This window comes from Thunnus albacares, chromosome 17 (assembly GCF_914725855.1).
Source record: "Thunnus albacares chromosome 17, fThuAlb1.1, whole genome shotgun sequence".
Taxonomy (NCBI): Eukaryota; Metazoa; Chordata; class Actinopteri; order Scombriformes; family Scombridae; genus Thunnus; species Thunnus albacares.
This window is the reverse complement of record NC_058122.1, coordinates 20,586,010-20,602,563: the sequence shown is the minus strand read 5'-3', so window position 1 is coordinate 20,602,563 and position 16,554 is coordinate 20,586,010. Positions and strand designations below refer to the sequence as shown.

The following is a 16,554-nucleotide window of genomic DNA, read 5'->3' as shown; positions in this document are numbered from 1 at the left end:
ATAGGAATAATTTACCATACTTAAAATCAGAGCAGAAACAAATACAGATTTTATTTGTACATGAGGGTAGTTCATTGAGAAAACACGTAAATGAATGTAAAATAAAAATAATTTAGGTGTTTTTTTTAATAAAATTACACAAATCAATGAAATAAATACAAAATATATATGAGCAGAGTAATGACAAGTTGTGACGGGTACATATTCAGTTTATGCTGCCTTATTACTGTCCTCGCTGACAGTCATTCATTTAGTCTCAACATGTTGCCAAGAGACTAAAACAAGGAAATTCCATTTATCTCTAAAGTACAAACTTAACATAGAAACTGCTGCTGTTGAACTAACATTCAATGTATTTCATCCATTATTTCACCCACATATTCACCCCATATAACATGCTCCACTCCTATTATGGAACTGAACTCTTCAATCTACTATACTAAAACAGACTTTCTACAAGCCTAAAGTTAAATACTATAGCTTGTAGGACTGGCTAAGCTTTTGTGTCGAAGCTTATTAACTCAAAGACATATTTTCAGGAGCAACTTTTAAATTAATAAACAAAATTACCTCCTCAAGATATACAGAGCAACCTCATTGCATTGTTTATGGTTCATATTAAAATGTAGGTTTGCTCTTGTTTATTTTATCAAAAATGTGGCTTGTAGAAAACAGAAATTATTACATCTGGCAAATATTTGCTTGTAGTAAACTAGCCTAAAAGCAACATGAGTGTAAGAGCTTGAATGGACCTGCACTGGGTCACGTTTGTATCACCAATAAAATACTTAATTCACCTGGAGAGAGGTTTGTCTGTTATTATGGCATGGCACAGAAATTTATCCATTTTTGTATTATTTTTAAGGTGTGCTGCTAAAAAAAAAAAAGCATTCACCTTAGATCCAAATACAGTAAATAGGTACTAAAATTAAACAATGCTTCATTTTACAGCATTTGGTTTTGAAGCTTTTACCACAAGAGGTCACTGTAATGTTTTAAAAGGTTTGTGAGAGAACACTTAAAGCAGTGTTGTCTTCAATGTCTTGTAACCCTAATGTGCTGAAAATTGACTTATGTAAACATGTAATATGCATTTTTATATTTCTCTGCCTCAATCTTCACACAGGCTTTCAGCAGAACTTAAAACAATACAAGTCTGGATGGACAGTCTTTAGCAGCTTTGGAATTATTTTCAGGTAAGGTTTCTTAGCGGTTACAAAAGCCAAAAATTACCATCATCATCATAATCATTATTTGAAACTGTCAACTAAATAAATTGGATCCTCTAGAAAAGTATGTCAAATCAGTCTTTAAGTCCACAATAACAGACTAGCTTTACAAGCAGGTTAATACTCCATTTTAAGAGCTCATTTTCTCTTATTTTAATTAACTCTTCAACTAATGGAGCCAAACAGAGAATTGAACATTTGGTAATTATTTTAAGTCTGATCACATCAGACCAATGTTCTCCTCTGTTGAATGATGTACTTTGATTTCTGTGCTAAAGTAAACTTTGCGTTAAATGATCCAGAAATTATGTCAAATTTGTGAACTTCCTTTGCATAGTTTCACTTGCAACTTCTCACTTCATCACATTTAAATCTGTGAAATAAAGTAAAATAGGATAGATGCACATTTGCTGTCCACTAACAATGTGAACCAGCAGTCTGAATGTCATTTCTGTGTTTCTTAGCAGTTAATTCTTTACCATTAGAGATAATTAGCCGCAGCCTGTATGTAACCTTAGTCACTGTCTGCCCAATTTGTGGATTAGACAAATAGTAAATGTGCTGAGAAGAACTATTCATGGGGCATAAATACTCACATAAAAAGCCTTAAGTTATGAGAATAGTTTTCTCATTGTAAATGTGGGTACATCTGTTTCAGAAAAAGGTCAGCATCAACATAATTGGACTTCAAAGAATGATTACATAATCACACCACTCCCAGGATAGTAACATAAATATAGAAAAATATGTAATATATATATTTATATATATATATTTATATACTGTATATGCATATAAAACTAAGTATCAGAAAGGGAACATAGGATGTATCAACATAGAAACCAAGTGAAAATACAAAATTAGAGTAAGAACACAGCAATGCCCCTGCTTAAAAATCACAGCAGGTTGTACAGCAGCAAAGTTCCCCATACTGTTCTTTGCAGCTATGGAACAGGGGAAGAACAGTCATGTCCTCTTAGCCAAGAGAAAATCCTGACATGAACAATCTCTATTGACTTCACTCCAAATTAGGAATGGATCCTCGGTAAGAACGGCTTGATTTCAAGTGAATGAACATATTTAAATATCTCAAAACGCAACAACAGGAGCAAGGTGTTTACTGCATTTAGTTGTCATGACACCACTGTTTCTAGAGATGGGCGTCAGGAGTTCTCTTGCAGAAGAGTGTGTCAAAAGCAAGGTAAATAGCTACTGTTTCAGAGTTACCAACACCGGCAGCAGCACTTCTCGTGACCCAGCAGTAGGAATGATTTCTATTTGGACGGAGTTCTCAATGTAAAGTGACAACGGAGGAGGCAGTGGGAGCTTTAACATTTCTTCTCTCATGATAAAAGTGAAAACCGAGTCTGTAATATACAGGAAGTAAGCTGAATTGCATTTCACTTGTAAGGACCTCTCTCATTTTCACTATATCCAATATGGATTACCTACCAAAGAGTGGCATATATAAAAGAAAGAGGCAAAACATAACCCAATAAGTGCTGCGGTATACATATCAGAAAGTGTGCCATACTTAGTTACATTAAGCTTGACCTTGCAGTAAGTGGTCACACCACACTCAATCATCGTGCAATTAAGCCCAAGTAACTTCAGAAATGCAACAATAGCTTCTGTTAGCCCTGTGAATTCTTACTGTATCTTTTTTCTTTTATACTGTAAATTTACAGTTTCCCCATAAGTGCTATATAATGAGAGACACTGGGCAATATTACAACTGAAGCCAAACGAATCTGGCTCAAAACCTTCCGAGCTCAAATTGTAGTGTACCAATTCAAGTCTAAGTATAGTTTCGTATTTTGAAATTTCTGAAATAGAAATTGTGAATAATTTGTTGAGTCAAAAGGGACTACAAAGATAGCAACATATTCCCAACTGCTTCCTATGTCATCAACAACATGGATAACTACAAAAAAGGGACTGAAATAAGTTTTTTTTTTTAGACAAACGCTTTTCAGCACCACCTGACAAACTGAACAGCTTTTCTGCCCAAATACTTACACAAGTCAAGCTTTCAATGGATAAGCTATCATGACATCAAACGTTAAGATGCCGTGGAAATGCCTTTTTTTAAAAAACTGATCCACCTGACACAAAGACTAGGTAGATTTATATTTGTGCAGTTGCCAATAGAAGAGAAAAAGGCACAAACTATCCTCCTTAATAGTATTTTAGAAGGGGAGTCAATATATTCCAGCAAAGACTTCAGGTCTAATGGAGGTTTTAAAGTTTTCAAACACAAATTGAAAATGTTACTTCAAAACTACCAAATTAGGCCACAATCATTGTATGTATAGAAGTCATTACTGAGTGTACTGACTGCTGTTCACTGGCAAATACTCTATTTGACATTTTGACACACCAAGTAAATCTTTGCATAACCAAGACTGAAAGATAAACAATAGCATGTCACTAGTGGAGCCTTTTAGCTAAAAATGGGTCAGTTATCAACTGCATAGCACACTGCTTCACAAACGGCCAAAGAGAGCCACATGTATGCAGGTTTTCACTCCAACCAAACACCACACCAGGTGATTTTTACTGTTCAGACCTTCCAAAAAAGAAACTTATCAGTGAAAACATCTGGTGTTGTGTTTGGCTGGCACTTAAAGGCATCTGGTTAGGGACCACTGGTGACTATGGCTGTGAAGAGGTGTCCACCTGACCTCAAAACTGGAAAGATAACACCTCAATGTGTTAAACCGCATGTGAGGATTAGAAAATCATTTTGATGGATCACTCATAGATCCTTTTAAGGCAACAGTTTCAAAGGCTCAATTTACATTGAGACACTTGTAAATATGTACTTTTACAGAAAGAAAATGGGATTTGGCATCGGCTTTACAGATAGCTTTACTGTCACATACGTACTACTTAAATCTCTCGTGTTTTATGCTTAATAGCGTTAAGCATAAGAGCTGTCCCAGGCCAGTGCTGCCACAGTGAGGCATGTCAAATACTTTTTTCCACACTGGAGTAAAAGCAAATCTCTGCTAATCAGTCATGGAGGTCACAGAGGCCCAATACCCTGCCGGTGCTGGGGGTCGGGGAGCCAGGTTTGCACAGTGCACAGACAATGTAGATTGTGTGATAGAGACAGAAGGAGGGAGACAGAGTTGTGAATGCAGCATAACATCACATAGAGCTTGCCACCCCATTCCATCCCCCAGTCTAACTACTGAGCTTCCTCTCAGTACAGGATGAGTGGGTTCAGGCTGGGTCAGAACCGGGAAGGACCAGGCAGGAGAAGGAGAGCCCAGTCCTGTCAACACTAGGAGGGAGCTGAAAACGGGGTTGGGCTGGAGTTGTTGTGGTTGGCGGACTTGACAATGGTGATGACGCTGGTGGTGGCCACCTTTCCCGGCGAGAGGGGCCCGCGGGTCACAGTCCGGGCAAAACACTGCAGGGCCTCATACTTGGCTCGGAGGGCATCCAATTCCAACCTCATGCTGGCATTCTCGCGGGCCAGCTTGTCCACCTCCTGCTGCAGCTCTGTCTTTTGTCTCTCCAGCTCCTCCTTCTGGGTGACGCGTTTGATGCGGCAGCTGGCGGCGTAGCCCCGGTTTTTCAGGGTCCGTCGCCGTTGCTTCAACCGCACGACGTCCTCCTTGGTCAGCCCACGCAGGTGCTGGTTGAGCTCCCGCACAGACATTGCCACCAGCTCATCATCGCTGAGCGCCGGGGCATTCTCGCCCGCCTCCTTCTTGACCTGCGGGACATGAGACATGAGCAATGGATGAAGAACAGCACCAGCAGCACCAACATCTGGATGTTGAGTCCATTAAAAACACATGCATCTCACACTTACCTTTAAAGCTTTGCTCGTCTTGAAATTAGTCGTCATTCCCTGCATGCAGACAACCGGCCAGAATCTCGCAGAAGACACACTGAGAAGTGAAAAGAAAAAAAAAAGTGAAACAAGACATTTTAGTGTACACATTTGCTCAAGTACTGAACTTTACTTGAGTATTTCCATTTAATACTACTTTATACTTCTACTCCACTACATTAAAGATTGATTTTTCTAAATTTTACACACAAAACATATGATCATTTTTATAAAATACTATGCATTGTTTCAAATTAACTTCCTTTCAACCAGCTATGACATTCAAATGCTACTTACATGTAAATGCACAAGTTAGTAATAATCCAGTAATGTAATTTGTAATAATAAATCACACACACACACACACACACACACACACACACACACACACACACACACACACACACACACAGAGGAGCCTTTCTGCTGCATAATGAGTACTATTACTTCTGATACTTCCAGTATATTTCGCTAACAACACTTCTGTACTCAAGAATACAGGACTTTTACTTACAATGCAGTATTTTTAAATTCTTGTATTGATGCCTTTACCTAAGTAACAGATGTGAATACTTCTTCCACCTCTGCATATTACTGTGTAGTGCAGGCACTGGGTGTGCTATGGGAGCTAAAATGACATCTATATTGGCACTCACCCCTATAAATTCACTGTACAGACGTCACAACAACATTCCACAGTGACGTCATGTGTCAATATTTGTGTTAGTGCCACAGATGCCAGCAGAGGGCAGCATGACCCCATTAAACGCCAGCATTGGGGAGCACCTATATGTTTACTCGTGAACAGGAGGAGGGCCCTGGCAATGTAGTTCACTAGACCAGGCGAGATTAGAAACAGGCAACCTCTCTCCCTCTCTTCTTAGAACTTTGCATTTGAGCTCTCTGCCTAGGCGATTTTTGCCAGGGCAGTTTTTAGAAAAAGCCTCCCTACGCTCATTACAGTGAAGCACATGCTTTCCAGACTGCTGCCATGGCCAAAAAAAGCGAAGAGCGCTGAGCTGTGATCCTGTGAGAGGCACACATCCCCCAAGGCTCCATTTCAGGACCTGCAGACCAGGCTGACTAGTGCACTGTTCCATGCTCGACTGCTGCCATGGAAACGCCCTGCAAATGGGCGTGGGAGTGTGAGTCACATGGTCACCAAAAGGGTAAACAAGGCTCATTCATAACCGCAACAGAGCCTATACATAGTACAAATAAGAGGCACATACCCCAGCTAACTTGTGCCGGTAACTTAAATGCAACTCATGTACAAAATTCCTCAATTTGGTAATGATCTTCCTCTTTATCCTGTTGCTTCCCCTTCATGCAGTCTCATGATTTTTTTTTCTTTCAGTCAGTCCACACCACTCTGCCTCCTAATCACAGACATTAAAACAGACCATCACATCAGCATAACATTTACAGTTATGCTGAACTTTACAGGGCAGCAGATACGCATGTGGAACATTCCTGAAGATAGAGTGTCACAGAGAAATAGTTTCCTTTATAGTCACTGGTGTATTTTTGCTATGAGACAATGTACTCTATCGATTTAGGGCTGTGTCTCGCTGGTTGGATCCTCTTACACTGGGCTTTCCTGAGCTGCTCTATGCCCTTATTTAACTCTGGTGGATATATTTAGCCCACAGTGCTGACACAAATTTCTGCCAACTAAACAATTTAAGTGAGCTTGCGATAAGTGATACCTCAGTAAGAGGGCAAATATTCTTTGCAGTTCTGTTAGCTGCAGCTTTGAGAGAGGAAAATAATCTGGGTGTGGTTGTTCTTTTCGAGATGTTTATCTTTTTTTCACATTCTACGGGCATAAATATTACTAATACAGGCAATTGTTGATTTGCTGATGCTGAGTGAAAATAATTGTGCTCCCTTTTGTCTTTAATGGAAACCAAACATGGTCATTGTTCTTATAATGGATTAAATTCAACATCACAGTCTACAGAATGCATTTTGGTGTTTTTGTCAAAAACAGATGAACCTCAAAGAATCCTCACTTGGAAAAAAAAAAAAAAAAAAATGAAGAAACAGACGACAAATACACCAAACAGCTAAACCCAGTACCACAGAAACTCCTGTTTACGGTCTCTGATGTCCTTCATTCATTTTGCAATACGGGGAGTAAAGAATTGCATAACTGTGATTTCAGAGGCATCAAATAAAGATGAAGAGCTAATATGTAACATTCCTCGACAGCAAGTTGGCCTAAAACGCCTAATTTGAGTGGTATTGCGTCAGCGGGGGTCCCTTGGTATATTCCTTGCAAAGATCATGGAAAAGTGGTGTGGGGCCTCCCTCTCTTTATACAAGAGGCCTCCAGCTTGAACCAAGAGCCCAGATTGTTTCCTTGAAATTCTTTAGGCATGTGCTTATGTTTTTGCAACCAGCAGAGGGACAAGGTTTTCCCAATCAAGATGCCCAAGTTTCTTAAGAGGAAAAACAGCAATTTTATTACATTATGCCGAATCCACCCTTTGTTATTTTGCCACACAGACGTGACAGGCATATTTCACAACAAATTATGGCCTCTCAGTGTAGTTAAGAACCAGCTCCTATTAGGTTTTTCACAACACTAAGTAAGGGAGTCTGGGAAAATACCTCAAAGAAAAGCCACAGATGGCGGGTAGAGAACAAAACCACATTCCTGAGTGAACACACATGTGCAAAGCCTCACATGCACACATGCAAATCTTCACTGGAGAGGGAACATGTAGTCTGAATATGTCCTGCGATGCACTCAGCTATGGGGGTGGAGTTCATATGATCCCACTTGTAAAACAGCGGCAACAAAATTCACAAAATGTCTGGAATTCAGAAGTGTCTCACGTCTTTCACTTGCCCAAACAAATCAAACACAGCCTGTGTGCACACGTGTGGAAGTCGGGAGTCCAAACACTTTTCTTTGTAAGAGACATTGTCAACAAAATCTTTCATTTTACTTTATTACTATTCTCATACAGCAGATAATGTTTCATTGCTCAAACATGTACTACTTACTCAGCAACAATGCAATAACTCATTTATAACAAAGCTTGACTAATAAACTGTCACAAAGATGCAGATAAGAAACACGAGGAATGAAATGAGAGTAACTCTGTGACTAACTAACTGTCAATTACAAACACTTTACACACATTTCATGGTTGTTATTAAGTTGGTGTCCCATTTGTGGAAAGCAGAATGTTTTCTGGTTAACCTGCTACAGTGGGTGTACACATTGCTTTGATGAACTGACTCTTTCAGGGCTATTTTTGATCATTTCAAGGTATTTTTTCATAAGTCTTGAAAAACACAGAACCAAGAGAAGACTGAATTCTACATGGCACAAGTCGACAAAGTCAGTTTTGAGCCATTTGTACAAAACTTTTGTACCATTTGTTCACTGATGCCACATCTTAATGTTTTTAATGTCAGGCATCTGGTCAAGTTCAAGGCAATGCTCCAGTTACAGCAGGTAACTGAGGGGCCCAGCCTTCTCCTAAAATAAACAGCATATCAAAGACTTATGCGCTCATGCTCTTGTGATAAATGCAGAGTTGGCTTGTCTGGACTCTCTGTTTTTCTTTTCTATTTGTTTCACTTTAGGTAAAGGTTAAGCAGAAGGTAGACTTGTCGCTGCCCTTGACAGCCAGATACGCTTCTCTGTGAAAGCTCTTGCTTTTCTTGCATTTTTCTCAGGGAGGTGGAGAGGTTTTTCTACAGACTGCATGGGGCGCGCTGCACTCTGCTCTTTCTCCAGCGCAGCACATTTGGTGGGATATTATGTGAAGGAAATGGAGAGCATAGCTGAGCAGTGAGTCATGCTGTTTACTGGTAAAAGCGACGACCAGCGGCAGGGAATCACACCCTCCCGATCTGACGTTTCCTGGAAAATCCCGTTGTTTCGCGGAGAGGAAGGAAAAGTACAGAGAACCTTGGAAATGGTTGGCATGACCACCGGAACTTTTCCGCGGAAAGGGAGGAGAACTCGCCGAATATCTGAGCAAAGATTAGGGACGCTGGGATTCAAAGAAATGACAAGAATGCAAAAAAATAAGGACCTGCCTGTCCTCCCTTTTAATACCAATAATATGTGGATAATAGGAGAAATATTGATATTCTGCTTCCAAGAAAAAGAGCATATATTACATGACATCTCTCATCTCCAAATGAGACATACCAAAACAAAGCAAGGCTCCTCTGTTTAGAATAATGTTCACAATCACCCAGTTCTTGTTTGATCCAGATTTCATGCTTCTCTTTCAAAACAACTAGCTGAGGCACTGGCACAAGAACAGCCGAGATGTGACAGCGAAGCATGCATTTTGAATGTTGCAGACCCATAACGTGTTTGTTTGTATTGCTGCCAACATGTAATTTGAGTCACAGTGGAATCAGGAAGTTGCCAAGGAAAAAGATCTTTGAATCAGCAAGTCAGCCCCAACAAGGAAATCCCAATAACACAGTCCCACAAAATAAATAAATGAGTAAACTCTACACTTGCCACACCTCTGACCATATTGAGGCGAGAGCAGCAGGACTGAGATCCAGTCATTCTGACAGAAAAGCAGGATGCAAATCATTGTGGGTGGCAGAGTGGGCAGTCAGACTCTATATAACTGTCAGGGAGTCACTTTGGATGGATGCACCACAGGCCTGTTCACACATTCATCTGTTATTGCCTGTATACACTCAGTTTGGCATGTTCAGCTGTGTATAAAATCCCTTGCTTCCAGAGTCAATAAGCAAAAGTCGACATCTTTTTTCCAGTAAGAAGAGCAAAACACATCATAGCCAACGTGTTCCCTGTGAGTCATCGCATCACTAACCACAACTATTTCACTTTCACAATACTCCACCACAAAATCGTTTTGCATTTATGCCTCTTTTCATCCATCACCGCTGACCAGCAAAATGAGAAATAGTATATAACTGGTGACAGTTAAACTATATCCTGTGTCATCGGGGGAATTTCTCCTGGACTGCTTTGTCACTGTCAGACTATTGCTGGTGGTGAAATGAGTCAGCCACCCGTTTACTTCTGCATCCAAAGAGGACTTCATCACTTTGTTGATTGAACCACATGTTAACCTCATGACAGAGGAGTGCACCCACTCCCACTCCCTCTCTAAGTAGCAGACACTGTGCACCCACCAGAAAACGACAGTGATTCAAAAAAGCCTCCCAGACACAAATCTGTGACCATCTTAATGGAACGAATTACTCAAAGACAAATATTTTCCATATATTCATACCAATGGCCTTAAAAAGGTCACAAGTCCAAGTTATTCAATAAAAGACAAAGGGCTGATACATAATATCCAGTGATGTAGTTGCAAACAAAAAGTCGATGGGTTGGATTTTTCTGGTAAAAATGTGTTATTATTAGATAACTATTTATAAAAAAGCTTCTTTTTTTTAAAAACTTATTCTATTGTGCTTTCAAGACACAGTTATCTTTAACCAAGTCGTGAAATGATAAATGTTCATGATAGCTAAATAGAGAGATAAGATAAAGGTTTTTCTTCTTCAGGAGTGATTTATTGTTTGTGGAAATATGCGCTCCTCCTGCTCTTTAGTGACTGCTTGTTTCTCCTGTGTAGGCCGGCCAGCGCTGGTGGTCTAACTTCACATCGTGCCCTTTGTCCCACATGTCTAAAATGCAGACCACGTGTTTCCCCCCCCCCCCCACCCCCCCAATGTCAAAAGTAGGCTGATATTTTGTGTTATTGTAGCATATATTAAAGCCTATATTGACAAGCCCAAGAATGAAAGGGGATGTAAAAATATTTGATATGAGTTTCAACAGGCAGGTCAGTCTATTTCACTTCCATTTTCCCCGAAAGCTCACTCCAGTGACAAGAGTAGTCTATAAACAAACCCAGACAAACTAAAACCACTATGTCTTATAATATATGTGGTTTTGTGGCGCATAGTAATAACAACATTCGGCAAAAAATGCGTAATTTTTATTTTTATCTTCTCATTAAATGTTCTAAATATGCCTACATGTTCACGTTTTCTGTGCTCATCATAGACTGCCAAAACTATTATCATTTTAAAGGAGTTGCTTACAATTAACCAATTTCAATACATTTTTAAAATTACCAGGCTGATTCAAATGGCTGCAATCCGGCAAAACAGAAAGTAGAAAGTAGAAACAAAATAACAATTTTTTAAAAACAATTTTTTACCAGTTTCTCCCCACTTCCTAGGCTATAAGCGAATATATCAAGCTCTGAGCCACTTTTTGGGAGGGTATTGTGTTAAGTTACTCCAACACAACACGTGTCCGCACGACTGAAACAATCTAAAAAGTAGTCAACATCAGCTTCCATAACCAAAACATCAAAAGTTATCCTACGTGAAGGACGAGTGTGATCAACATAAGCCTGTCTGCATGCGCCGATATGTCACCGTGAGAACTTGAGCAATTTAGAAAGGAATGTCAAAACATCTTCCCAAAAAAAAAAGAAAAAAAAAAAAACAACAACCTCACCTCTGTGGATGTCTGTGGAACCGGAATGCGTAAAAACTGGCGGAGTAGGTTTCCGATACAGGCGACGAAGTAACTTGACACAGTTGGTAGAAAGCGTCTAGCAGACGGGCAGCGGTGTATCCTCGTACTAAATTAACTACAAAACAACAACAATGTACCAACATTCCACGCTCTGCTTCCGCAAGCACTCACGTCACCAATTCCTCGTGACCGCCCCCTCCATTCATGAAAATAACTTTCTGCTGACGTCAGTCTGGGAAGGGGGGCCGGGCGGGGGGAGCCATAAATAGAAAATAGATACTGCTGGCGACTGCTTTTGCTTACTTTACAAAACGAATCTGTACAAAGTCAGTAGATGTTGCCAATATTAGCCGAGAAGGAAATACTCAATAAAAGCTTCAGTTGCAAAATGAATCACCTCTCTCTCTCTGGCTAATGACCCCCCTCCCCTCCCTCCCATAAGCAGGCTCTATGATCAGGTCTGAACTACAAGGTATTCAAAAATGTGCATTAACTGAGAAAAAGCAGCGACCTCCTCCCTTCGTCTGACTTGGGAGCAGCAGCATTCCATTCCTGAGGAAAGTATGCAGTGTAGTAGCCCAGCAGTCACAGGATTTCTCTTATTTTAACTGCACTGCTGCCAGTAACGTCACAGGTTATTCTGGGTAATTAAGTACTGAATGTAAATATGTGAAGTCAGGAGCCTTTTAAGGACTGCACACTTTCATATGGGTTTCCCTGTTCGTTTGTTAGATATCAGAAGCTCTTGAGGTTGCTTCAGACTATGGTGCCTGTTAAAAACAGATGCAGTGTGTTTACACTATAAACACTGTGGGCTGCACAGTTCAAACAAGGCTAAAAAGAAGAGGAAAAGTCACTTTTCCAGTTTTTTTTTTTTTCCTTCTGCTGACTGGACCAATATGAGTTGGATCAGATATTTAAAGACTGAAATGTTTATGTGGAATACTCACATTTCTTGCACATGTTGTCTGAGGTAGATTTTTTATTATAAAATATTCCATCCTTGGCATGTTGTGTTTATGGAATTTAGAGAAATGCAAAACCCTGTCTCAGAATTAAACAACCAGTATAGATCACAGATGTCATCACCCTCATAACACATGCATGGAAAAGTTAACCATCTACATCTGGATGTCCTGTGTAGCAGGGCTGATGAAATTAGATGTGAAATATGCTCAGTTTTACAAAGAGTCACATCCATTATTAAACCCAGCAGTTGTTGGAGGCAAGATTTGTGCAAATGAAATAAACACTGAAAAAAAAAAAAAATGAAATACCTTCTTAAAAAATACAAGTTATCAGAAATTCCATCATAATGAACTGTAATGGTCCGTTAACCAGTTATGTAGACAAACAACAACGTGAACTTAGTCACTGTAGGACTTATGGTTTAAAAGTTCAAGCTTTTTAATTGCCCATTTCAGGCCAAATTCAGCTTCATTTTTGAGGAGTCAGTTTTTTTCCATGATGGTTTCTGTTTAATGGTGCTATGTTTAGCCACTGGAGAGACAAAAGGGGAAACACAGACACACAAATATAGCATACACATTGGATCATATGCATGATGCAATTCTGGCCTTTAGATAAAATGTAACTTGTGAATGACATTAAATGTTAAGTTAGAATTTTTTTCCAGTGTGACTAGTCCAAAAGAAAAAAAAAAAAAAAGGTAGAACAGTTGGTCTCTTTATTGTGTGTACTTTTGCTGTTTTTCCAAAGCATTGACGTTAGGCAAAAGACGTTGAATATTGAATATTCTGAGTCACAAGTGGACCACTCCCTCATACAAGTCACAAAAGCCCACTTCCAGCAAAAAGTGACTAACTCCTTAGAATCCATCTCCTCTTCCTTGAACGTGTGCCAGATATGCATGTTGGTGTTGATTTTGGTGACTGTCATGCTTTAAGGTTAGTGACTCAACAGATCAACTTCTTCCTCTGAACCACATGTGGAATCAATTGCTTTACGAGAGAGAGAGAGATGGTGAGCCTGATACTTTCATCTGCACTGGAGCATGTTTCGAGTAAAAAGAACATAAACTTCATCAGATGAGTAACCTGCTTTGTGGCCCCATGATGTTGACCACAAGCAACAACACACCATTTTCTTTGTGTAGCCTTCCTGTAATGAGTTAAAGTCAGGCATCATTTGATGCTCAGATGCAAAGAGGGGCTACTGTATTATACAGCCTCCAGATGTTTCTAACTTAGATAATGTTTTTATGTTGCAGCATTTGTTTGGTATCCATTTTGGCTGCCAAGGTAACTCGCCAAATTATGCTATTTGGCTGTGCTTGTTGGTTGTTTTGTTCATGTGTTTGGTTATTTGTTAATGTTCCATATCCATCCAGGTGCTAATCTGCTTTATTTTTATTTTTTTGGATAAAATGTAGGGCTTTGTAGGGGAGTGAATTCTATTTCGAGGTAATATAACAAGCTGAATTTTTAGAGGAAATGAGATGAAATGAGATAAAATTGGATTACATTATATTATAGATAAAATGTGATGAGATAGAATTAGATGGGATTACATTAAATTATAACAGATTTGAGATGAGATTGCATAACAGTAGATTAGAGATGAGATTGGATGAAATGAAATGAAATGAGATGAGTTTGGATTATGTTAGATTACAATAGAGATTACATATAATTACATGAGATGAGACCAGATGAGAATGAGATTAGATTTCATTAGATGAGAAGTGAGATTAGATGCAATTGGATGAGATCAGACGACATGAGGTTATATTACAGATAAAATGAGATTATATTACATTAAATTAAAAAATGAGATTAGATGAGATAGGATGAGATGAGATTAGTGACGTGTTTGGTGAGGCGGGATGAGATTTGATGAGAGTAACATTAGATTATGTTAGATACACAGTAGATAGATATAAATGCAATTAAATTACATCAAATTAGAGATGAGAATAGATTACATTACATTACAATAGAGATAAAATGTGATGAGAGTACATTTGATTAAATGAGATTACATAAAATAAGAGATCAGAAAGGGTGAGATTAGATGAGATGAGATGGCTACAGGATACAGTACAGAAAATATACAATATAAACAAAAAGAAAAACATCATAAACAAGACTGTAGGACTAAATCGTGTGTATATGTTATCTGTTCCCCGCAGAATTTACCAGCAGTCAGACAAAGAGAAACAAAATTGGTCAAAGTCTCTGCAGGACCACCAGTGATATTTTAGATCAGTCAGGCATCCAGCTGCTCAGTCAATGCCATACCACCCAATTACTGTCCATCTGGCAACAGTGTACATAGATGACCTGAAATACACCCGCTGAGTCCAACAAAACAAAAACAGAGAACCATGTGCGGCAGACTTGTAAGGGTTTTTGTCAGATCAAGCGAGCTGTGGGGTCCAGGTACTTACAGGCAGTTTTGGATTACAGGAAGTAACATTGAGTCCCTAATCTTGCTTCTTTCTGACTCAGACTGTTGAACTCAGAAATCTGATCTGGCACAAAGAGGCCCCCTGTTGTAGAAGATCATTTTTTTCCCTCCTTGTGAGTGAAAGGCTGATTTTGACCACACGTATTTTTCAAACTGAAGTAATAGCATTAACAATGAGCCAAATAAATTAGATTTGGATACAAAAAAACCCCTACTAAAAACAAACATGAAATGTTATCACGTTTTCTTCCTCCGAATGTTTTTGCATTGTTCAGGAATAGCTGACTGAAAATGCCTGACACATTAGACAGCTGCCTCTGGCACAGCATGGGCCGTATGTAATTTCAAAAGTAAGAAGAATTGTTTTTGCAGACTTCCCATATGACACAAGATTTAATTTGGAACATTGACTGAACATTCCACTGACTTCACCAAAATGTGTTTCATATGAAAACACTTTACGTAACCAGCTGGCAAGTTAAAGCTGCATGGAAATGAACATGGTGAAGTTACAGTAGTAGTGGTGGCAGCAGCAGCTGTAGCAGGCCATGGCAGCCTGATATTCACTGAGTGCTGTAGGATCCTCTTATAACTTCACCATAGTGAAAACAATTTGATCAGCAAAACCAAAATGTTGGTTTTTGGGGACATAAAACAGTGCAGCCAGCATTTCTGTTAAACACAGTCAGGGAGAGAGTGGCCTGTTTCTATGTTTGATAGTCTATTCAGGGCTTAGCAATGTTCAAGGAATGAACAAATCACCGCCACTGACCATGGGCGGGACTAAATATGGACATTATTGAGGGTGGCAAAGCTTTGATGTTCCAACTGTGTTTTCCTCGAGACATTAACATTTTTCAAGTGGTAATGGTGAAAGATTACGTACTATGATTCCTCAGAAATCACTGCGTCTACATGATGTTAGAGTCTGACTCATAATCATGTAGTTTCAGATTTACAACTTGCCTAATGACATGAGACTGAGGAAATCTGCGTCTTGTTCCCTTTTGGCTTTGATCTGAAGGTACGCTCTGCGGTCGCTGTGTTGTTCGGTGTTATCAGTGCTGAATTGTGCAGAGTTATGATAAAGTTATTCTTATTTTGTCTTGGTGCTGACCCTTTTCAGGTGTGTGGTCTACGATAGATCTAAAAGCTGTACTCTTATCAGGGCTGATAATTTCTGTTTACATCAAGCTTTTTTTTTTTGTTAGGTTTTCATAAATGTTTATATATTGATACAAATGATAAAATTCTATTCTAGTGAGAATACACATGCACATTGTAGATTTAAGAAATGAGGACATTGTAGTGTAGTAGAGTGGAGACTGCTGCCACCCTGTGTTAGAGTAGTGGAATTTGTCTAGTTTGCTTTTCTAGGCATCAAAGTGAATATACTGTACTATAATGAAGACATAGAAATATAAACAGACATATAAAGATGTCACTGTAAAAACTTACCTTCATGTATAATCTAATTCCCCTTCTTTTTGTTCTTTTATTTTATCCAGCTAGAAAACAGCTAATGACTGAAG

General features: G+C 39.2%; 1 protein-coding gene across 1 annotated transcript; it reads right to left on the bottom strand.

The window, feature by feature from the left end:
• Positions 1–134: 134 nt before the first annotated feature.
• On the bottom strand, positions 135–11,768 carry mafk (v-maf avian musculoaponeurotic fibrosarcoma oncogene homolog K). The gene is made up of 3 exons (XM_044330261.1): positions 11,573–11,768; positions 5,056–5,134; positions 135–4,956 (listed from the first exon to the last, which is right to left on the bottom strand). The coding sequence occupies exons 1-3, from the start codon at positions 11,734–11,736 to the stop codon at positions 4,519–4,521; spliced, it is 681 nt and encodes a 226-aa protein (XP_044186196.1). The 5' UTR covers positions 11,737–11,768; the 3' UTR covers positions 135–4,518.
• Between the last annotated feature and the right edge of the window lie 4,786 nt (positions 11,769–16,554).

What these genes read in the sequence shown, in the direction of transcription:
- mafk (XM_044330261.1), bottom strand. Translation starts at nt 11,736, where the DNA reads ATGTTGGTACATTGTTGTTGTTTTGTAGTTAATTTAGTACGAGGATAC. An exon ending in TTCCACAGACATCCACAGAG is followed by an intron (nt 5,135 to 11,572) that starts GTGAGGTTGTTG and finishes TTCACTTCTCAG; the next exon opens with TGTGTCTTCTGCGAGATTCT. An exon ending in AGACGAGCAAAGCTTTAAAG is followed by an intron (nt 4,957 to 5,055) that starts GTAAGTGTGAGA and finishes CATGTCCCGCAG; the next exon opens with GTCAAGAAGGAGGCGGGCGA.